At 44.4% G+C, this 23,799-nt stretch overlaps 1 protein-coding gene and 1 pseudogene across 1 annotated transcript in view; both read right to left on the reverse strand.

The window, feature by feature from the left end:
* Nucleotides 1-23,799, reverse strand: part of LOC145417842 (von Willebrand factor A domain-containing protein 5A-like) — a 756,527-nt gene that overhangs the window by 665,979 nt on the left and 66,749 nt on the right. The window contains exon 2 of the mRNA XM_080286463.1: nt 22,940-23,061. Coding sequence (XP_080142589.1) covers nt 22,940-23,061 — 122 coding nt within the window. The remainder of the gene's footprint in view (nt 1-22,939; nt 23,062-23,799) is intronic.
* Nucleotides 21,166-21,284, reverse strand: LOC145417962 (5S ribosomal RNA; annotated as a pseudogene).

Consider the following 23,799-nt stretch of genomic DNA (forward strand, 5'->3'; position numbering starts at 1 on the left):
TCGGGTGATTGCCCTTTCATCTCTTCCTTTTTTCTTTCCTTCCTTCCTCTTCTGTCTTTCTTTTATTCTTTCCTCTTTCTTCTGACTATGGGTGACTCTACACTGAGTGACAAGCTAAATGGTTACCTGTACACAATAGGCTGGGTGGTAACCATATGACCAAATTATGGCACCTGGTGGTTATAGTGGGTAACTAAGGCCCTCCAATTGGATTGAGCCTGTGCAGATTTATATCCAAGAGGTTGTTGGGGTTTATTGCTCATGTAATGCCACTCAGGGATGAGTGGGGCTGGTCACTCTCATCTTAATGTCAGAACCAACTTGCCTAGCCCTGGGCTCCTACACTCCTCATGGGACAACACAGTATTTGATGATGATGATAATGATTAAATGGACTTGTGAAAGTACTTAGACAACAAAAGGAATGATAAAAGTCATATACTGTACTATATTACTGAATGGTACCAAACGAAGCCTGAGACTATAGCCACCCATTAATTTTAATAGTTGAAACAGGCTATGACCTGTTGAGAGGACTCTCCCTATATGCTAAGGGGTCTTTGTGTATGCAGCATGTGTTATGAGTGTTATGCTGTATGGTAGTGAGACCTGGGCAGTGAAGGAGGAAGACATTAGCCGGCTCAGACATACAGAAATGACAATGATTAGGTGGATGTGCAGTGCGTCCCTGCGTCCAAGGCCTGGAGAGGCTGGGTTTACGATGGAAGAGTTGAGAGGTAGGATGGGACTGGAGTGTATTGGTGTTGTGATGAGGAGGGGTGGATTGAGATGGTTTGGACATGTGGAGAGGATGGGGGATGATAATTGGGTGAGGAAGGTGAGAAGTGTTAATACTGGGGGTGGGGTTATGAGGGGTAGACCGAGAAAGACATGGGACGAGGTCATTAAGTGTGACCTCAGGGTTAAGGGACTGAACAGGGAGGCTGCAATGGATCGTGCAGCGTGGAGAGCCGCCATTAGGTGACCAATGCCGACATATGCAAGCATGTTGGAGCCTTTAAAAACGAAAATGAAAACGAAAAAAAAGCCACAATATACGCACTTGACATGTGTAAAATATAGCATACCTCCTCAAAGAGCACCATCACATTTCCTGCACAGTATACTGAAAAGAATATACAGGATATATGAATATATATGCAGAGACAGACTTTTTTATTGCAAGGAAAAAGGAACCAAAGACTAGAAGCCCGCAAAATTGTTATTTCCATTGTTACTTCCCTGAGAGAGAGAGAGAGAGAGAGAGAGAGAGAGAGAGAGAGAGAGAGAATCAGTAGAGGATGAGAATTATTGAGATGGAAAGCCTTTGACTCCATCCTGTTGAGAAGATCTGTATGTTGAGAGCTCCCCCATCCCCACACATGAGAGATGTATTCTACACGAGAGCAAATAAAACCCCTCTATAAAGTTAACAGCTGTGCAGGGGCCAAAAAAAGAAACAAATTCGCCTTAGGACACCTAATCTCCTAGAAGCAGATTTTGAATGGGTGGTAATATGATCTTTTCATGAAAAATCTCAGTTGAATGAAATCCCAAGAATGTTAAAAGATGATGCAGGATTGAGTTGGATCTATCTATCAATCTATCTATTGCCAGACGCCTCAATCTCGTCTGGGGTGGCCACAAACAAATCGCCTCCAAGTCGCCCTGTCCCCCGCCATTTCTCTGCCCTGCTCCCAACTCACACCCCCCTCTCTCATATACCTCTCCACCCCATCCCTCCATCTCATCCTCAGCCTCCCCCTCCCTCTTCCCCCCTCCACCTCACTCACATACACTCTCTTCGTCAGTCTTTCACCCTCCATCCTCTCAACATGGCCAAACCACCTCAGTGTGTTCCTCATAATGCTTCCTATCACATCCACATCAACACCACAACGTTCCTTTATATCCTCATTCGTCAACCTGTCTCTCCATGTGACTCCACAGGCTCCTCTTAAATAACTCATTTCCACTGCTCTCACTCTTGACTTGTGTCCTTCCAACAACGTCCAAGCTTCACTTCCATACGTTAGAGTTGGTATCACAATACTGTCATGTAGTAACTTTTTCACTTCCATGCTCACTTCCCTGTTTCTTATCACTGCTTTCAAAGAACCAGCAACCTTTCTTCCCTGCTGTACCCTTTCAAGCACTTCACCCTCCAAACCTCCATCCTTACTCATCACACTACCCAAGTACTTAAACGTACTCACATTTTCCAATTCCTCACCATCCAACCTCGCTGTACATTCACTGACTTCACCTCTCTCAAAGACCATCACTTTACTCTTCCCTACGTTCACCTTTAGATTCCGTTTCTTACACACTCTCCCAAACTCATCCACCAAGCCTCGCAGCTCCCCTTCGTCTTCACTCAACAGCACAGTATCATCTGCAAACAACATTACAGGGAGTTTCCAAATACTATCCTCTCTCACCAGGGCCACTCCAACATCCACTACCCTACCTTGTACCTCTTTTATTACCCCATCCATGTACAGATTGAACAACCATGGAGACATGACACATCCCTGTTTCAACCCAACTTTCAAAGAGAAAAATTCACTTAGTTCACCATCCACACGCACTGCAGCCTTCGCACCATCGTACATACTCTTCACAGCATTCAATAACTTCCCATGTGCTCCATATATTCTTAACACTTTCCACAATCCTTGTCTATCCACCCTGTCATATGCTTTCTCCAAATCCATGAAAGCCGCATACAACTTCTTTCCCTTCTCTAGAAACTTTTCCACTAAAGATCTAAGAATGAATATCTGATCTACACAACCTCTTCCCTTCCTAAAGCCTCCCTGTTCTTCTCCAACTAATTTCTCTGTTCTTTCTCTAACTCTGTCAATAAGTATCCTACCATACACTTTTCCTATTATACTAAGAAGACAAATGCCCCTATGATTACCACACACTTCTTCTTCCCCTTTTCCTTTGTACAAGGGAATAATTATACCTGACTTCCAATCCTCCGGGACTCTACCTTCCCCCCAGGCCAATCTGCACATCTTCCACATCCATTCTACTACTATCTCTCCCCCATGCTTCAGCATTTCACCACACACTCCATCAATTCCTGGGGCTTTCCCCGATTTAACTTTCTTAACTTCTGGAGGGGGAAAGAGGGAGAGGGAGGCCGAGGATGAGATGGAGAGATGGGGTGGAGAGGTATATGAGAGAGGGGGGGGTGAGTTGGGAGCAGGGGAGTGAAATGGCGGGGGACAGGGCGACTTGGAGGCGATTTGTTTGTGGCCACCCCAAACGGGATTGAGGCGTCTGGCAATAGATAGATAGAACTTTCTTCATTGCTTCCACAACTTCTGTCCTACTGATTTCTTCCTGTCTTCTCACCTCCCTCCTTCTCCCATCCATTCCCCAGCCACTTATACTCGCATTACTTCCATCCTCTACGATCAACAATTCCTTAAATTGTTCTCTCCATCTGCTCACTTTTTCTCCCTTCTCCACTAGTAATCTACCATTTTTATCTTTCACTCCCCTGCTAACTTCACTTCCACCCAGTCTTACTCTTTTCACCTCTTTCCAGAACATTTTCTTACAGTCCCTCCACTTTACACTCAAATTCCTTCCAAATTCCTCATCCACTCTCTTATTACTTTCTCTTACTATTCTTTTCACCTCTCTCTTTCTTTCTACATATAACTCTCTCTTCCGCCTCTCAACTTCTTCCATGCCCCTATTTCTCATCCATTCATTGTATGCTTTCATCTTTTGTGCCACAGCCTGTTTCACTTCATCAGTTCACCACGCTGTTCCTTGCACCCCCCTCCGTCTTCTCTTCCTTCCACACACCACATCACATGCTGCACATATTTCTTCTGTAAATATCCTACACACACCTTCCACGTCTCCCATCTGCTCCAATTCATATTTGCCCAATCGTTCCTCCACTTCTCTCTTATACTCTGCCTTTTTCTCATCCTCTTGTAACCTTTCCACTCTCCTTGCAACTACTCCTTCCTCTCGTCTTTCCTTTCTTCTATTCCTCTATCTTACTTGAATTCTAATTCTGGCCACCACCAAGTAGTGGTCAGAAAGTCCATTCCCCCAACCTCTATAAACTCTTGCATCCATTACACATCTTCGCATCCTTTCATCCACACACATATAATCAATCATTGCCTTCCTTTCATTCAGTTCACCACCCACCCTTCTCATCACTTGCCATGTATACCTGTGGATCATTTTATGCCTGAAGAGGGTATTGGCTATCACCAACCCCCTCCCAGCACAAATGTCCACTAACGCACTCCCATTCTCATGTATCTCAGCAGGCACACCCCACTCACCAACTATTCCATCCACCTTCACATTCCCAACTTTACCATTCATATCACCAATCAAAAACACTCTCTCATTCCTTCCAAACTTTTCCATGCACACTTCTACATTTGTCCAGAACACTTCTCTCGCTCTTCTAGCACGATCTTGCGTTGGCGCATACACACACACAATCGCCCACATTTGTATTCCAACTTTCAACTTTACCAACACAATCCTTGACCCAACTGATCCATACTGTCTTATGCTCCTCTTCCATCTTTTACTCACAACTATACATACTCCTTCCTTTGCCCTCTCATTCTCACCTACTCCTGCACATATACCCCATCCATACTCCCATTCTCTCATAATTTCTCCTCTCCATTTTGTTTCAGTTATTCCATATACATCCACTTTCGCACCCTCAAGCACCTGGACAATCTCTCTCTCTTTCACCTCATCATTCGCTCCCCTTACATTCCATGTTCCAATAATCATGTCCTTTGTCCGGTCCTTGGTCGTCATCGTTTTGTCAGTCCTTGTCCGCGGCTTATTGGTTGTTTTTTTAGTTAGTTGTTTTCCGGGGAGGGGCACTAACCCTCCGCCAACCCTTTTAGTCGCCTTTTACGACAAGGAGGGATACTGGGGAAGTATTCTTGAAAAACCCCCTACCCCTGGACACCGGGCGATTTATACCGCCACCAGTCTCTCTGTATGCGTATTTTTCCCAAAACTGCTTGTTTTCGAACCTTAATATCTCAGAAAGTATAGGAGTTGCAAAACAAAACCCATATTACTCACCAACTCTTCTTGCAAATCAAAGCATTCCCAGTTCTCTAGGTGGTTGTGCTGATGAGTATGGGCATGAAGAATATACATAATTTTTCGCCGCGAGGCAGACTGTATTCGTGCGTGTGCTCACAGCCCCAACTTTGGCTTTGTTCTCATCATGATAACTTCTCCATTACCAGATAAACTAGACACAGCTGCATCCAAGACATGCCCTATGGCACTATCGCTTAGTCCTTTCCTAGTATCCTTGGAAAGAGGCTTGGCAGGTGTGGGTGAGGCAAGGGGTCCACGTGAGGTGGGAATGGAATCAGACAAGAGGCTTAAGAAAAACACCACCCTACACCTGGCAAAGGCACAGAGATGACTGAGGTATGCTTGCCTCGGGTGTTGGGAGGCTATCCCTACCCTTTGATGACGAGATCAAGTGGCGGCCACTTCAACCTGTGGCGTGAAAACACTTGCAGTTATAGCTGTCCCCCCTGCGTCACCGGCCCACCAATTTTGCATCTGATACAACCGTCACTTGGTACTTAGGGGTTAAAGACAGAGGAAAATTCTGGTAGGCTGAAAGAAGTAAGAACAGAGTTTTTGATGAATTAAAAATAACAAGGTCATCTTTACCCCAGTCTGAGATATGAGCCAAGTTAGGAGTGCCATAGACTCATTCCATGTTTGGTGACATAACTGCTGTGGTGGATGCTGTGAGAAGTGAATAGAATGGTGAACAGTGGAGTCATCAGCGTGTGTGTGGAGAGTTATATGTAGAGCTTAGAAGGTCACTGATGTTCAGACTGAAGCAGGGATGGAGAATTCATATTCTAATACATCTGAATACAGTTCAGTACAGTACTGTTTGTTTGTATCCAAATTATTGTTATTAGATATCAAGGTAGTGTACAAGAACATCACAAATTTTCTGGCATCGGATGGTCCTGCACCTCTGTTAATCCATAAAAAATTATGACAGGGCACTTGAAATTCCTGCGCCTGTCAGACTACTTTACTAGGAGTCCAGTGAATGTTCACTTGGATTGCTTACATTGCAAGTCTCGGTGGTGATCAATGTATTCTGTCTGATTCTTACCTTATTTTACTTACATTTAACACTAACTATGGCTTGTAAGAAATATGTGTCAGTGGCAGTGTCACATATAAACACCAGTCTATTTCAACCTCCTTGAGCATGGGTAACTGATCCACCAGACTACTGCAATGATGAAACCCCTCAATACCCAAATAATGCAATAAATGGGAATGTTAATTGGTTCAGGTCTCACAAGCTGACACTCGCTTTTTTTCTAAAACCTGAATAATAATCCCTAAAAATACTGGAGGGACTTGATCAGCAATGATTGCACCAATTTTTTTACTCTTAATCATGAACCAGACGACCCTTTTCTCTCATATTTCTCCTGTCTAACTTTGTTAGCCAACACTGTCATAAATGTATTTTGTCTGTGAATACAAAATTCTCACAATTAACCATTCCTAACTATCAATTTCTGTTCTTGTGAATATGACATTTCTAATTACATTTCACATTCTTTTAGTTAAGTTGCCCTTAACACACAGCATGCCAGCCAACTTGGGACCTTCATGGCACCCCAGTGCCAGCCAATTTTCATCCCCCTTCCCCCCCCCCCCTTTTTTTTTTTTTTGCTCGATAGGTTAAGAATGATGAGAAAATATGGAGAACAACCATAAAAGTACTCAAAGAAGCCTAAAAGGTCGATTTTGAGGTGTATTCTCTCTCGGAGAGTGGCTGAAATGTTCAGAGTAACGCCTGTGGACTTCATCAACTGCTGACAACACCCAGTGAGCTGAGGTACGAGATCTACGTTTTCTTTAAGGCTAAGTATCCCAAATGACACAAGGACACTCTCAGAAGGTATAGAGATGATGTGGGAACTGTTCCCAAGCATAATTATGTGCGGGGGAGCATTACAACATTCGAGTGAGTGAGTGGCATTTTTCCAATAATGTTCATATTATTGGATTTTCTGGTTTTGCATCTTTTTCCACACGAATTATTCTTGCATACTGTACTCACTATGTGTGTCTTTTCTCGAACACACAAGACACATGACACATGTTATATATGAAGTACTTACACTGCACTTATTATTATGAAATCATTTACACTAATTTATATATACGTTACAGTAACACGCATAGGCATCTTTTTTCGCACATAAAACAGGTCTCTAACACTTAAGTGGAGAAGGGTATGATATTACTCACAGCATGGGATCAGGCACAACCCCACGTCACACTCCACACACTGGTACCGTTGTCCTTCCACTGGGTCCATGGCCGTGCTGTGCTGTGCTGGCAGACGTGGCACCTGCAATGGGGAGTCTTTTTTTTGTGCCTTGTGCAGTGATAAGTTTAGGGAAGTGGCATTTGGTGAGGAGCAGGGGGTTGTCAGCGCTGCATGGATGTTGGCGAGGCCAACGATCACGTCCATGGGTGCCAATCAGCTCCCTACACAGCTCTCTGATAAACCCCTCAAAGGTCTTGCTGGTTCCCATGGTGCTGGCATGGAGACGGTGGGTGTTCAGTACCATTATATCCAGAAGATGGAAAAAATGTTTCTTGTACCACTTCATTGTGGGCCTGGCACAGCCCACACTTGAAATCATGGCGTCAGATTGGTCCACCTGCTGCATGTTTACATTATAATCAATTACCGCCTCCAGCTTCCAAATGTGAACCCATTTCTCACTGCGGTAGTCCACGGTCATGGTGAGGTGCATCTGGGGGCGGTAAACCGTCGATAACAGGTTCACTTCTTGGTTGTGGTGCCAGGTGGTGGCGTGGATATTTTTCGCCTGGTAAAACACCTCCTCCTTCCTTTGCAGCTTCTGGCCCACCTGTACCATGTGCCGCCGGGTTTTCTTTACTGTCCTACAGATACCTGTCTCCTGCTGGTGCCATTACCAAATAAGAATCGGGTTAAAGTACCAATTGTCCAGGTACAGGACGTGCCCACAATGAAAGTAATTCTCCATCATAGTCTTCACCATAGCCCCTGACAGACACCTCTATGGTGTTCTCATGTGTGTGATGATGGCCCCACCAACACCCAAGAAACACAAGAGGAGGGTTTTGACTCAGAAGAACGTGAGATATTGGACAAGGTTGACATGGGCAGGCTACCTTCACGCATTCTGTGTGAATATGACTTGGCCCGTTCAACCTTGTTTGATATCAAGAAATCACAGGACAAGCTGACTCAGTACAGACAGTACTACGGCGATACCACTCGCACGGGTAACCAGAAGGTGATAGCCCAGCCGTGCCAAGCCAGCATCGACCAGTCGACTTTGGTTTGGTTCCACCAGCAATGGGGTGCCAGTGTGCTTGTACGAGGGACCAAGTTGAAGGCTGCAGCCAAGAAATTTACACGCCTATACAATGTGCAGAACTTCAAGACATTCGAGGGTTGGCTTTTCCGGTTCAAACTTCGACATGGACTTACTAGTGTAAGGCACATGGCGAGGCTTTGGATGCGGCAGTTGAGGATATTGAGCCATTTCGCCAGAAAGTGCAGTGCCTGATCGAGAAGGAGGACCCTGCTCTCAGTCAAGTGTAAAATGCTGATGAAACTGGCCTGTTCTACAGCTCCTTGCCCAGCAACACCCTGGCACAAGAGACAGAAAGGACTGTGCCTGGTCAGAAGTTGTCCTAACAATGTGTCTCGGTGTTGTGCTGTGCCAGTGCTGACGGGATGCACTGCCTCAAACCCGTTACTGTTGGATGTACAAAACAGCCACGTTGTTTCCGTGAACTGATGGATAGCCTGTCTGTTATGTGGAACCATTCTGTAAATGCCTGGTTTACCACAAAGATCTTCAGAGATTGGATCCACAGACACTTTGTCAAGGAGGTTATCTGTTATCAAACGAAGGAACTTCGTATCCCGCGCTGCCAGGTGAAGGCTCGCCTGATCCTCAACAATGCCCCTACGCATCCATCGGAGGAAATCTGGTTGCTGATGAAGGCCCTATTAGGTGCATGTTTCTGCCTCCTAAAACGACTGCACTCATTCAACCAATAGACCAAGGTGTTATTGTGGCAGCCAAGAGACTGTACCACCAGAGATTCCTTGATGAGGCGATGGTGGTGCTTGAGGACGAGGAAGGAGTTGACACACGTGGGAAGCGGACATTGGAGAGCCTGTGGCGCTACAACATCAAGTCTGCGGTGTTCAACTAGACCAATGCTTGGAAGGAATACTCCATCAAAACCTTGGAAAGTGGGTGGTCTCATCTCTTTGGGGGATGCAAGACTGTGCATGACTTTGAAGGATTTGACATGGACGATTTCCACAAAACACAGGCGAGGATGTGGATGTTGACAACATTAGGGATTGGCTGGACGACAACGGTGGCAATCCAGGTTATCGGACCTTGTCTGATAAGATCACCACTGCTGTCTCTGTGGGGCTGACAGAGGAAAAAAATGAGGACAAGGACGAGGACCCTGACTCTGGCCACCCCGCTACTCCGTCACTCCTTCATCTTGGTGCGCTTCAGGCTGGCATTAAGCAGATGCTTGAATAGGCCGAACACCCTCACTGTGACAGGGAGTTGGTGCCACTTAAGCTGGCAATGGATCTACAGGCAGTCAGGGACGCTGTCATCCTCTGACAGAATCACCGCACCTACTGTCACACGAAAACTGACTCTTTCTTCAACCCTGCCACCCCCTTGAGTGCCTGCCCCTTCTCCACACAATGACCACCACCACCTACTTGACCCCAGTCTTCACTCTTGGACCAACAACCGAGCACATCGACAGCCACTGAGTCTCCGTTAGATGTGAGCTTGCGGCTGTCTTCAGAGGGTCCTAAGGTGCTCCATCATCACACCACACATCCCTGTTCATCAGCCGGCTTCAGCAGATGGAGGAGGAGTAAGAGGAGGTCTTTGACCTTTGCTAGATGTTAGCCACTAGACCACATGGGATACCTGTAGACCTGCTGCAGCCTGGCTGGTTATGACGCCTGTCTGTCATCCACTGGTGGTAAGTGTACTGTGTGTGTGTTTTTTTTAATTTCTCTTGTTTATCCATTGATTTTTGAATGTTAAGATTATACTGCATATTGCAATGTGTGTTCTGATGTCTAAAAACAGCAGAAAGACTGCAGAATACTGACAAAATTAGGAGGGGGTACTGTGAATATAAATATATATTTTTTTAAATTCACTGTTTTCTTAGCATTTAGGATTATATTCCATATTGTAAGGTGTGTTTTGTATAAAAAACCGCTGAAAGACCACAGAGCACTGCCAAAATTGGAAAGGGTACTGTGCATATTGGTAGATTTTTTGTTTTATTTATTGTTTATGGATTGTTTTCTTTGTGTTTAGGATTATACTGCATATTCCAATGTGTGTTTTGGTGTCTAAAAAGAGCCAAAAGACCGAAGAACACTGCCATAATTATGAGGGGTACTGCACATACTGGCAGGGTGTGCATAGTATTTTTTTGGGAGGGGGGGATTGTTTATGCATTGTTTTCTTAGTGTTTAGGATTTTGCATATTCCAATGTGTTTTTATTTCTAAGAAGAGCCAAAAGACTGCAGAACAATGCCAAAATTAGGATGCATACTGTACATATTGGTAGGGCTGTGCATATTGGTAGCTTTTGTTGTTGTTGTTGTTTATGCATTTTTTTTTAGTGTTTAGGATTATATTGCATATTGCAATGTGGGTTTTGATGTCCAAAAAGAGCCGAATGACCACAGAACACTGCCAATTTTAGGAGGGGTTACTGTACACATAGGTTGGGTACAGGTAGAGTATGGGTACAGTAGAGGATATTGTTCAGTATCCTTCTGTATCCAGTTATATCTTTGGCTCTATTATGTCGGATAATCGAGGGATTACTGTACACTTTATCCTTTGGGTTGTGACACCCGAAAAACACATCCTGCAAGTAAACGTGCAGTCAACGTTATTAAAGCTAAGATTTTTGTTTTCTTCATCTTCATCATAATCATGCATCAGTGCTGCTGCGAATATCTGATGCTGGTCTTTCTCCATCTACAAGTAGAACCCAATCCTCAATAACATCTAACTGGAAGAAGACAGAACACTTCAAATCTTCACATCCACGCCAGAAGCTTATTACAGTACTGACAAAATTGTTACCTTCATTGCTGGAACCCTACAACCACTGTCACCTGCAGAAACAGGGGAATTTAAGGATTTAATAAGTACACTGGAGCCTCAATATGTTATTCCAAATCATAGTCATTTGTTAACAACTTCGCTTAAAAACAAGTATGAAGAGCTCCAACAAATTATTATCTCTATAAGGCCAAAGTAGAGCTGCAAAGAAAGTGGTTGAGGAGACGAAGGGGAAGACAGGAGGAAGCAACTCCTGTGAGAAGAGTGTAGAAATTGCAAGATAGTGAGAAAATGACAGAGTATAAGAGCATAGTAGAAGAAAGACTAGGAAGGTATGAGCTGGAGCAGATGGAAGGGGTGGAAGACGTATGTAAGATATTCACGGAAGAGATAGGCGCACCGTGTGAGGCGGTTTGTGGAATGAGGAGAAGATGCAAGGGTGTGCAAGGGACAGCATGGTGGAATGATGAGATGAAACGAGCTGTGGAACAAAAGAAGAAGGCATATAGTAAATGGTTAGCGAGTAGAAGTAGGGGAGAAGATGAGAGAGAGAAGAGAGAGGTATATGTGAGCAGGAGAAGGGAGGTTAAGAGACTGGTGAAGGAGTAAAAAGAAAGTGGATGAAGAGTTTGGGAGGAATCTGAGTGTGAAATGGAGGGAAAGTAAGAAATTGTTTTGGAAGGAGGTAAAGAAAGTAAGGCAGTGTGAAAGGGGAAATAGTAGGGGAGTGAAAGATAGGAATATTAGATTGTTGGTGGAGAAGAGAAAGAAACTGAGGAGATGGAAGGAGCACTATGAGGATTTGTTGAATGTGGAGAGTGAGAACAGTGCAAGTATAAGTGGTTGGGGAATGGCTGGGAGAAGAAGAGATGAGAGGAGGGAGGAAGAGATCAGTAGGGCGGAAGTAGTGGAAGCAATGAAGAATATTAAGTTGGGAAAGGCTCCAGGAATTGATGGAGTGTGTGGTGAAATGCTTAGGTATGGGGGTGAGATTGTTGTGGAGTGGATATGGAAGTTGTGTAGATTGGCTTGGGAAGAGGGAAGGGTTCCAGAGGACTGGAAATCAGGTATAATTGTTCCTTTATACAAAGGAAAAGGAGGGAGAGAAGTATGTGGTAACCATAGGGGTATTTGCCTACTTGGTGTGACTGGTAAAATATATGGTAGAATACTCAATGATAGGGTTAGGCATATGACAGAGGAGCTAGTTGGAGAAGAACAAGGGGGATTTAGGAAGGGAAAAGGGTGTGTAGATCAGATACTGTATTTGTTCTAAGATGTTTAGTGGAGAAGTATCTAGAGAAGGCAAGGAAAGTGTATGCTGCCTTCATGGACTTGGAGAAAGCTTATGACAGAATAGATAGGCAAGGTATGTGGAAGGTATTAAGAATATATGGAGTGGAGGGGAAATTGTTGAGTGCTGTGAAGAGTATGTACGAGGGAGCTAGGGCTACGGTGCGAATGGATGGTGAGCTGAGTGAGTTCTTTGATCTCAATGTGGGACTGAAACAGGGTTGTGTGATGTCTCCATGGCTGTTTAATATATACATGGATGGGGCTGTAAAGGAGGTGCAGGGTAGGGCAGTGGATGTGGGGGTGGCTCTAATGAATGAGGGTGAGATTTGGAAGCTTCCGGTGTTGCTGTTTGCTGATGATACAGTGCTGTTGAGTGAAGATGAATGGGAGTTGCAAGGTTTGGTGAATGAATGTGGGACACTGTGTAGGAGGAGGAATCTGAAAGTTAATGTAAACAAAAGTAAAGTTATGGTGTTTGAGAGGAATGAAGTCACAGAGTGTGCAGTGAGGTTGGATGGTGAGGATATGGAGAATGTGAGTGCATTCAAGTACTTGGGTAGTGTGATGAGTAAGGATGGAACTTTGGGGGATGAAGTGCGTGAAAGGGTACAGCAGGGAAGGAAGGTTGTTGGTACACTGAGAGCAGTGATGAGAAATAGGGAGGTGAGTATGGAAGTTAAGAAGTCACTGCATGATAGTATTGTGATCCCTACCCTGATGTATGGAAGCGAGGCATGGACCTTACAAGAGGGGAACATGTCAAGAGTGAGAGCAGTGGAAATGAGTTACTTGAGAGGAGCATGTGGAGTGACGTGGAGGGACAGGTTGACGAATGAAGAAGTGAAGGAACGCTGTGGGGTGGATGTGGATGTGGTTGAGAAGATTAGGAGAAATACATTGAGGTGGTTTAGACATGTGGAGAGAATGGAGAATGAAAGACTGACTAAGAGGGTGTATGTGGGTGAGGTGGGGGGAGGGAGAGGGAGAGGTAGACCGAGGATGAGGTGGAGGGATGGAGTTGAGAGGTATATGAGGGAGGGGGGGGGGTGAGTTGGGGGGAGAGTAGTCAAATGGTGGGTGACAAAGCAACTTGGAGGCGTTTTGTCTGCGGCCACCCTTTGCGGGATTAGGGCGTCGGGCTATAGATAGATAGATAGATAGATATAAGGAAAACTGTCCCAAGCCTTAATATTACTATAGATTTCTGGAGTAAATGACAAGTGTGTAGGTTTCTCAGAGTGAATGCCCACTTCATGCATGACTGGAAGCTACAGTCCATAATATTATCCTGTCGGAGATTTACTGGTCCTCACACCTCAGAAAATATCCTTGCTCACTTTGAGAACGTAGTTTCATCATTCATTCATTGCCAGACGCCATGTATCCCAGACGGGGTGGCCAAGGGCTTAGAATTAATTGTTTTACAGGGAGAGGCACTAATCCTCCACCAACCCCACTTGACACGTAGGGATACCAACAGCATCTGGTGTTCCCAGGCGGTCACCCATCCAAGTACTAACCAGACCCAGTAACAATTACCATAAAACATATATTTGTATGAGAAAACACAAAGGAAATAAAAAACATTGTAAATCAGCGCATAATTTATGTTCGCCAAACATTCTTTGCAACACCATAAGCAAGCACAACCATTAGAGATTACAAGGAATAATATCTATCTATCTATCTATTGCCAGATGCCTCAATCCCCCACGGGATGGTCACAAACAAACTGCCTCTATGTCGCCCTGTCCCACACCATTTCACTGCCCTGCTCCCAACTCACACCCCCCTCTCTCATAAACCTCTCCACCCCATCCCTCCATCTCACTTGGCCTTCCCCTCCCTCTCCTCCCCTCCACCTAACTCACACACACTCTCCTCATCAGTCTCTCACCCTCCATCCTCTAAACATGGAATAATAAAATCATGGAAATTGAAGCAAAACCAAGGGTCTGAGGACAAAAAGTTTAAGAAGTACCGCGAGTGCAGAAACAGGCGGGGGGTTCTACCAGCATTCAGCCAAGGCCGAGCCGGCCCACATCCTGAATAATTGCTCGTGGTTGGACGCAGTCTGCGTCGTCCAGTAATGAGAGGGTTAACTGCAACAGCAAATAATGCTACACTCAAAACACTCCTCTGTGGCACCTCCTCCTCCTCAGAGTACAGCGAAGAGTTCACATCCCACACACACACACACACACACACACACAGGAAACTTCCTGTCAAAGAGGAAGTTCTGGATAAAAATGGGTAAGCAACCCCAAAGACCATAAAAATGGAGACTTGATAAAGTGCCATCACACCAAGCTGCATCAAACTCCTTCTCAAGTCATGAATGTATCTGGAAGCATATTTGGAGCAGATGGATGCCTCAAGGTAAATAACATTGTCCATGGTGGATCTATGGTTCTCCATAGTGGATCACATCTGCCTGAACCCACAGGGATTTAGATACGAACCCACCATTTTCTAAAAACAGTTTGCAAATGTACAATGTCAAAGAGGGTGTGCAGAAACTGGACACAATGGATCGGTCCTTCCCTGGCTTAAGGATCACGATTATTGCCAGGTGCCAGCCAGTTGCCATCATCCCCTCCAGTTGAACAAGGCCAAGGACTCCTCCCCTAGATGGCGAATTACAGCATGTGGAATATCATCGTGTCCTGGAGCTGTGTCCAAGCAGCAAGTATGGGCAGTTCTCTCTCAGTGAATAAGGTGTTGTCAGCCTCCCCTTCCCCGATGACTGAAAACCCAGCCCCAACCTCTCCTACCGCAATCACCAAAATATGGTGCTGAAGGCTTTCTCCTGGAAACAGTATAAATTGTTCAGCAAAAGCAGCAGCAACCACCTGAGATTCTGACACAATACCTCTACTGATCCTGGCCACTGGTGGGTTTGATGAACATTTCCCTTGTACCTTCAAAACCTGGCATGGAGGAGTGCAGGAGTTAATGGACGAAGCACAGGTTGCCCAGGGGCTACACCGTGCATTCTTTATGGTCCACCTGTATTTTGCAAGGACTTGGTGGAACTGCACCTTTAAAAACTCACTCCATGTGCAGGGAAACTTGAGTATCCAGCTCTGTAGGCTCTGCAAACTGCTGCACACTTACTATTGCACTATGGCACAGGCCTATGAGGAGAGCAGCCACACGTAGTTAATTCCTTTAATATCACCAACAAAGTATATTACATAATCGCATACAGTGAATCAAAATGATTAAAGCTTTCTCCTTACCTGGACCCAAGCCCCCTAAACAAGAAAATCATATTCCACACGTAGATAGGTCTGAAAGCAGTTCAAAAGAATGACTCAGAATCAGACAGTGAATCTCCAGAAGTGCAAAACTCTTCAGATGATGTACATTTTCAGTTTCCTTCCTGAACATGGCCCCTGTTTATCACACAATGTGCAGCTTGTTGCAAAAGATGGCATGAGGAAAGCTGGATCAATATATATGGTTGACATGAGGGAAGCTGGATCAATTTATAAGGTAATAGCAAATGTCAAAATCTACTCGTGTAACAGATTTGGTTGAGGGAGATGTGAGACTTCAGACAGCAACACCAACATGATGCTATTCTTAAGTTAATAAGATTAAGTCCTTACTGAAAATTCCTGAAGAAAAGCTGGATAAACTAGAGACTGCTGTATCTAAGTCTGCTTATCACAATCAGTCTGTGTTTACTAATTGGTAGCGGTCTCGGAATCTTTTGGTGAAGCAACAAATTTTGCACAAGGGCTGAAATTTGAGTTCAGCAACATGCAGTCAAGGTACTTTGTACTGAAACTTAAAACGGTTAATCCAAACTCGACTTACACCTCACGAACAGTGTCCTGTCATTGGTGGTGGTAGTAGTAGTAGTAGTAGTACTAGTTGTTCCCTAGGCAGTCTGGCCGAACAGCCCCGAGTCCCTTAGGAAGGCCATGGCCGAGACCGGGCTTTCCCACAGAGCTCTCAAAGAGTGTAGGTTGTGTTGTTGGCATAAGTGATTGTGTGCAATGCAGTCTTCCACAATGTGCTTAACAGTATGGGGTGCTGTGTTGCATCCTGGACAGGCATCAGCAACGGAATCATCCAGCCTCTTCTGGTAGCTTAAGAGGGCTGGATGGTGCCCACATCTCGGCCTGGCCAGGTGGACCCTGTCCTCACGAGGAAAATAGGATTCAGAAGGGTGGATGTCAGGAGGCCGTGCATGCAGCTGTGTGTTGTCTTCAACTGACTGAATGGAGCGGCGAGTGATCTGAGTGCGGATATGCTTCTGGAAGCAGGTCTGAGGTGGGCGAGGGGGGAGAGATGACAGTATTTGTGTATGGTATCGTGTGCTGGGTGTTGTTTTGATGTTCCTTGGTGTGGGTGGATGTGCTGCCATGTACTGTAGTGGATGTTGTAGGTTTGTGGAGGCTGCAGCAAGAAACTGGGTGCCTCTCATGTCTAGGTGATCCTTGACTTTGAGGACTTTGATTTCTTGATGTAGGTGGTCTGTGGGAGTAGTAGCTGTGCAGCCTGTCATTATTTTTAGGGCCTTGTTCTGTATGGTCTGTAGAGTGTTGTAGTGTGTTTTGATGAGGTTAGAAGCCCAGGCAGGGCTTGCATAATTCATCACTGAACGTATGTATTGTTTGTATACTGTGGTGGTGGTTTCTTTGTTGTGTCCGAATGTTGTATGGGCAAGTGACCTCAAAGCATTGAGTCTTGGTGTTATTTTATTTTTAATGTTTGTGATGTGTTGTTTAAATGACATTGATGTATTGTATATTACACCAAGGATTTTGGGTGTGTGTGTGTGTGGTAGGAGGGTGTTGTTTATGGTGAGGTGTGGGATGTGACTGTTCTGCTGTCCAGTTTGTGAGGAGTCACTGTAGATTTGGCTGGGGCTATTTTGAGCCCGTTTGTGGTGAACCATTCGTGTAGTGTGTTGAGGTAAGGTTGAATGATGTGTGCAGCTGTGTTTGCGTTTTGGTGCGTACATGTAAGTGTTATATCACCTGCATAGGAAGCTATGTATATCTATGGTGTGTGGGGTGTGGGTACGTCATGCATGTATAGGTTAAAGAGTGTAGGGGACAAAACAGATCCTTAGGGGACATCATTTGTAAAGTTTCTGATGTTAGAAGACTGACCGGCAAATGTTACATGTGCAAATCTGCCTGCTAAGTAGTTTGTCAGCCATCTTTTTGTGTTATTGTGCATGTTTGTGCTGAGTATTTTGTTTGTGAGGTTGTGGCGGGGGATGGCATCAAAAGCTTTGCTAATGTCTAGTGTGACTAGGAGCATTCTGTGTGGTGGCCTAGCTGAATTCATGCCATCAAAAACTCTCTGTGTAAGGTCTGTAAGAAGGGTGTTTGTGGAGTGTAGTAGCCTAAAGCCGTGGTGTGACTGGGCTAGGGGAATGTGACGTGTGACTAGTTGTAGTACCAGTCGTTCAGTGACTTTAGAGGGTGTGATGAAGAGTGTGATGGGGCGATGTGAGGAGGGTAACGTGGGATCTTTGTTGGGTTTAGGGACAGTGATGATATTGCCATGCTTCCAGATGTTGGATGTTATGTTGTGTTAGTAGCTGTAGTTTGATTTGTTGGTGAGTGCTTGTATGCCTTGTGGTCCTAGGAGATTAAGGCGAATGTTGCTTATGTTGTCTGGTCCACAGGCAGATGAGTGCTTGAGGTTGTTAATGATGAGCTTCGTCTGGTTGTAAGTGAAACATGCGTAGTCTAGAGCTGTAGGGAACTGTCTCTTACGTCGGATGATACGTCGGTCTTCGGGATGGGGGTTTAGATGGCTGACATGTGAAAAGTGATTGATGAGAGTGTTTGCTTGTTGTTTGTTTGAGGGTATGGTGTCTGTTGTTGTGATGGCAGCGAGTGATTGTGTGGTGTTGCTGTTGGAAAGTGTGATGCTGTTTAGTGTTTTGTAGAGTTTGCTGATGTTTGTTTTGTGGTCAAGTGTTTGGAGGTAATTTTTCCAGTTTAGTGTTTGCTGTTCAGATATTGTTTATCTGAGTGTTGAGTTCTTGTATTTGTTGTACGGTGTCTTGTGTATTGGGTGTTGGGGAGTTTCGCAGTGTGTCCCGTTGTCTGATGAGGCCTTGAATTTCTGGTATGAAGTTGGGGTTGTGTTTTTTCTGTTGCCTCTAGGGATGAGTCTTTTGTCTGCATTTTGTATGACTGTATTGATAGTGTTCACAGCAGTGTTGATGTTTGTGATGGGTGTACTGTTTAGTGTTTCGAAATGCTGTTCTGTTTCAATTACAAAGGCCTCCCAGTTGGCTCTCTTATAATTAGTGTATGTGTGTTTGTAACCAGCTGGGGTGATTCTGGTTTTGGTAGTGATGATGATTGGGAGGTGATCAGAACATAGGGTTTTGACCACTCTCCATGATGTAGTGGGGGCGAGGTGTGGGAAGAAGAAATTGATGTCTGGAGATGATGGGTGGAAGAGGGCTTGGTGTGGGATATGGGTATGTTGGTCTAAACTGTTTAGTACGAAGAGATGATCTGTCTGGGATTGTAGTACCAGCCCTCTGTCTGTGTCAGGGTTGTTGACATGCCAGGCCGACGACTTGGCATTGAAATCATCACCCAGGATGATGTTGGGTATGTTAGTGATGTGGTGTATCTGTGGAGAGTAATTGTGTGGTGCTGTGGGGGACGATTGGGGGGGAATGTATGTGTTAGCGACTGTTATGTGTGATTTGTTACCAGTGCGTATTTTAATTGACTGTATTTCTGTTGTGGTGTCATGTGGGGGGAGAAGTGACTTTGTGTGTGCACTGGTATCTGCAAAGTTGATGGATTTGTGTACCAGGGTGATGAGTCCACCGTCACTGCTGTCGGCCCGGTCTTGTCGAATGGTGGTGAAGTTATGAAATGTTGGTGTTTTCTGTGCTCTGTGTAGTTTTGTTTCTCGTAAGATGGCAATGTGTATGTTCTGTTGTTTGATGAATTGTGTGAGTTCATGTATTTTGGTGTTTATGCCATCTATGTTTAACTGAAGGATGTTTATGTTGTGTGTGCAATGTGTGTTGGCTGCTGCAGCACGGGGGGAGGCAGTGTGGGTGGAGGGGAAGGGGTAGGAGGAGGTTGTGATGGAGGTAAGGGTTGAGGTGGATTAGGATGGGTTGGAATGGGAGGAGTTGGGGGACTGGATGGTGCGGGAAGGGTCGGTGGGTTTGGCTGTGGAGGTGTGAAGGAAGTAGGAGTAGAATTGGAAGGGGGGTTGATGGGTGGGGGGAAGGAGCATAAGGAGCAGGTCCAAGTGTCTGTGTAATGTTTTCTGGATGCAAGTGTTGTGCAGGTGTAATGGGTCTAGTTCTTGCAGGAATTGCACTGAAATGAACCCTTTGTTTGTCGGCTCGACGTGATAGGTTTTGAGCATGTTGGACATATGTATTTGTTGGTGGGTCCTGGATTGATCTCAATGTCATTGGTTTAGCTGCTGCCTTAGACCCCAGGTTCAAACTTAACTGGTGCACCCAGGTACATATGACTTGAGAAGCAGGCTGTTAACACAAGACACTGAAAAGTTGCTTCAAAGTACTACATTTGACACAATAAATTCACAAAAAGAAAAAGAGATCCACACTTACCCAGACCCATGTAATAAAAGTTAACTGAACAGTTTTATGGCCACACCTAGTCAACTATTGTTGTCAGATACACAATAGTATCAGTATGCTTCTGGGAGAAGTGATTGCATTCTCTTAATGTTATACATACAAAAGTAATACACAATAGTATCAATTTGCTTTCTGGGAGAAGTGATTGCATTCTCTTAATGTTATACATACAAAGGTAATATATTTTCTCAAGATGACATTTCAGGTATTTTACCAGTAGCTTGTAGTTTTCATGCAGTACATAAATTTATCTGTCTCTTTTTAGGAACTAAAAAACAGAGGAGGGGGTCCCTAGTCCCCTCACCCTGCCTTTTTTAGTCGCCTTTTATAACACAGAGGGAATATGGTGGCAGTATTCTTCCTAACATACCTGGCCGCAGAGTAGTAATACCACCCCATAGTGTGGCCAGATTGTGTCCCCCCCACCATAGGTGCGGGTAAGGGGATGGGTCTATTATGATGTGGCAGGGCTAAACCAGCTCTGCTGTTGGGTGCTGCTGCGGATGTCACTGATTGCACTGCGCAGTTGACCATCGTGCGGTGTGGTGCGGTGAGGATCTGTCCCTTCTCCCCTTTGAGGCTAAGATGCGAATGAATGTCTGACTGGATGAGTAACTTGAGAGTGTGTCATCTTGTCTTGGCTACCTCCCTTTCCTTGGGGGAAGCAGTCTAGGTATACAGATAAACAGACATATTTTTATCGAAAAATCTCTTTTTCAGTTGCCTTTAATCAGTTCTTCTTGGCAAAATTACCATGAAATTTGAAACAGCTGCACAATATCACCAGTTTGCTTCACACTAAAGTGGCATTACTGTATTAAAAATATTTTTAAACCTCTGAAGAATAAAAGCTAGGCCTACAAGATAAGACTACTAAAGACTTGGCTTAGTATGATTCATTCATTCATTCATTGCCAGATGCCATGTATCCCAAACGGGGTGGCCAAGGGCTTAGAGTTAACTGTTTTACAGGTAGGGGCACTAATCCTCCACCAACTCCACTTGACACGTAGGGATGCCAACAGTATCTGGTGTTCCCAGGCAGTCATCCATCCAAGTACTAACCAGACTCAACATTGCTTAACTTCGCTGATCGGACGGGAAGCGGTGTACTCAGCGTGGTATGGCCGTTGGCTATCTTAGGTTATATTTCTATTGTAACTAGCTTACTAAGGACACACAAACTAATATGTCTGCTGCTATACTTAAGATAAGTTTGATATCCCAGTACTGAATATTTGCACCAGTCATGAAGTTATTTACTATCTATCAATCTATCTATTGCCAGATGCCATAAGCCCATAACGGGTGGCCATTTGACTGAGTTATTGGTTTTATGGGGAGGGGCACTAACACTCCACCAACCCACTTGTTGACACGTAGGGAGCAAGTATGGTTTGGTTATATGGTTACCACCCAGTGCTGTAAATGATTTCTTGGCTTACAGGAAACCATTTGGCTTCTCACTCAACGTAAAGCCACCTGTAAAGGAAAGAAAAGCAATAAGAAGTGACAGGAAAGATGGGAGAAATAGGAAGAGAGCAGGCCAGGCACAGAAAAACAATGATAAAGGCTAAGGAAGAAGTAGGCAGCACTACATCAAGTGAGTGGATGATGGTCGCCACCATGTACCAGAAAGTTATTTACCATTGCATAAATTTAGTATAGTACTAGGCTGACTGACAGCTACGCCTTATTATTTTTTTTAAGGGTATTCATTGATGCATTCATGAATAATTTCATAATGTATTCATATTTGCATTCAAATTCACAGTACTTCTTTGTAACTGAATTCTTAGAAATTCGAAGTACAATATTTATACGTGTATTCAAATGTTTAACTCTTGTATTCACTCCATACTTGGAGTGAAGAGATTTGGTGATTGGACAGAACCCCGAAGAATTCAACTGTTGATAGCTGCAAAAGATCGGTAGCTGTCTACAACAGCAGCTATAGAATGGCCAGAAAGGAAGCTGGAGATGAAGTTACAGACAGGAGAAAACCCATAAGAGGACAGTTTGGAAATTAAAGATTTATGTCAGACTTAGTAAAATGCCTTTGAGATATCAAGCAAAATGGCAAAGCTTTCATCAAAATCCTAAATCAAGGATAGCCAGGATTCTAAATAGGAAGGTGAGATGACTGTGAGTGTAGCATCCCTGGCAGAACCCATAAAGGTGATCAAAAAAAAGGTTATGATAGGAAAGGTGCTTGTTTTTGGTGTGTTAATATTCAAAACGTTACTATAACTGAGGACATTAAAGCAACTAGCCATTAGTCAGAGGGCAGAAAACAGTCTCCTTTCTTAAGGACAGGCTGAATGAGAGCAAACTGAAAGAAAGATGGAAAGGTATAAGTTGACAGTCAAAGGTACATCAGTTTCCTAGGCAGAGAGTATGCATGTTGTGGGGGAATGTAAGATCCCCCAGTCCCCATCTAGGAACTCTGAGGCTGGGTGCTGGGATGCCACTTTTGCATATTTTGGAAGATGAAGTGTGGTGTACAATGTGCAAGTAGTTTGGTGCAGTCTGAAAAAAATGAACATAAGAAGATGTTGACCTACTTCTCATGTTACTGAAATGCAGAAAAAGTTCAGCAAAGTGGGATGGCTAGAGGCTAGTTGAGGGTCGATGAAATGGGAGCTCCAGCTATCCCTGTCCCTGGCTTTCCATCCACCTCAAGAGTACTGCCCTATTTGACTGGTGCTAAAATCTGTTACCTGTTATTTCAAGGCATTTAAAAATGTTAAAGTATTTTGCTTGTGACCAACACAAAGATCTGACACTCACCTCAAGGGGGTCTGGACTGCTGTTGTGATACACCAGCATGGCTTTCACTTGGGCCACAAACCCTCGAATGGTCAGTTGTGTCTTCACCGACTCCAGCTCCACCGACCTAGTTACGGGCTTATCTGAGGAGCAGCAGAGTGGAACATTAATGTATTGTCACTGTCCAGTACTCAAGATACCTTAACTATCCTCACATCAACCCTACTACAATCCATATTTCCTATCTATATCTATATATCTATATATATATATATATATATATATATATATATATATATATATATATATATAAAGTGGAGGGACTGTAAGAAAAGAGGTGAAGAGAGTAGGACAGGGTGGAAGTGAGGTTGGCAGGGGAGTGAAAGATAAAAATGGTAGATTACTAGTGGAGAAGGGAGAAAAAGTGAGCAGATGGAGAGAACACTTTAAGGAATTGTTGAACATACAGGATGGAAGTAATGCGAGTATAAGTGGCTGGGGAATGACTGGGAGAAGGAGGGAGGTGAGAAGACAAGAAGAAATCAGTAGGATAGAAGTTGTGGAAGCAATGAAGAAAGTTAAATTGGGGAAAGCCCCAGGAATTGATGGAGTGTGTGGTGAAATGCTGAAGCATGGGGGAGAGATAGTGGTAGAATGGATGTGGAAGATGTGCAGATTGGCCTCGGAGGAAGGTAGAGTCCCGGAGGATTGGAAGTCAGGTATAATTATTCTCCTGTACAAAGAAAAAGGGGAGAAAGAAGTGTGTGGTAATCATAGGGGCATTTGTCTTCATACTATACTAGGAAAAGTGTATGGTAGGATACTTATTGTCAGAGTTAGAGAAAGAACAGAGCAATTAGTTGCAGAAGAACAGGGAGGCT

Source organism: Coenobita brevimanus, chromosome 111 (genome assembly GCF_032717465.1).
Source record: "Coenobita brevimanus isolate Jiangsu-jjx chromosome 111, ASM3271746v2, whole genome shotgun sequence".
Classification (NCBI taxonomy): Eukaryota; Metazoa; Arthropoda; class Malacostraca; order Decapoda; family Coenobitidae; genus Coenobita; species Coenobita brevimanus.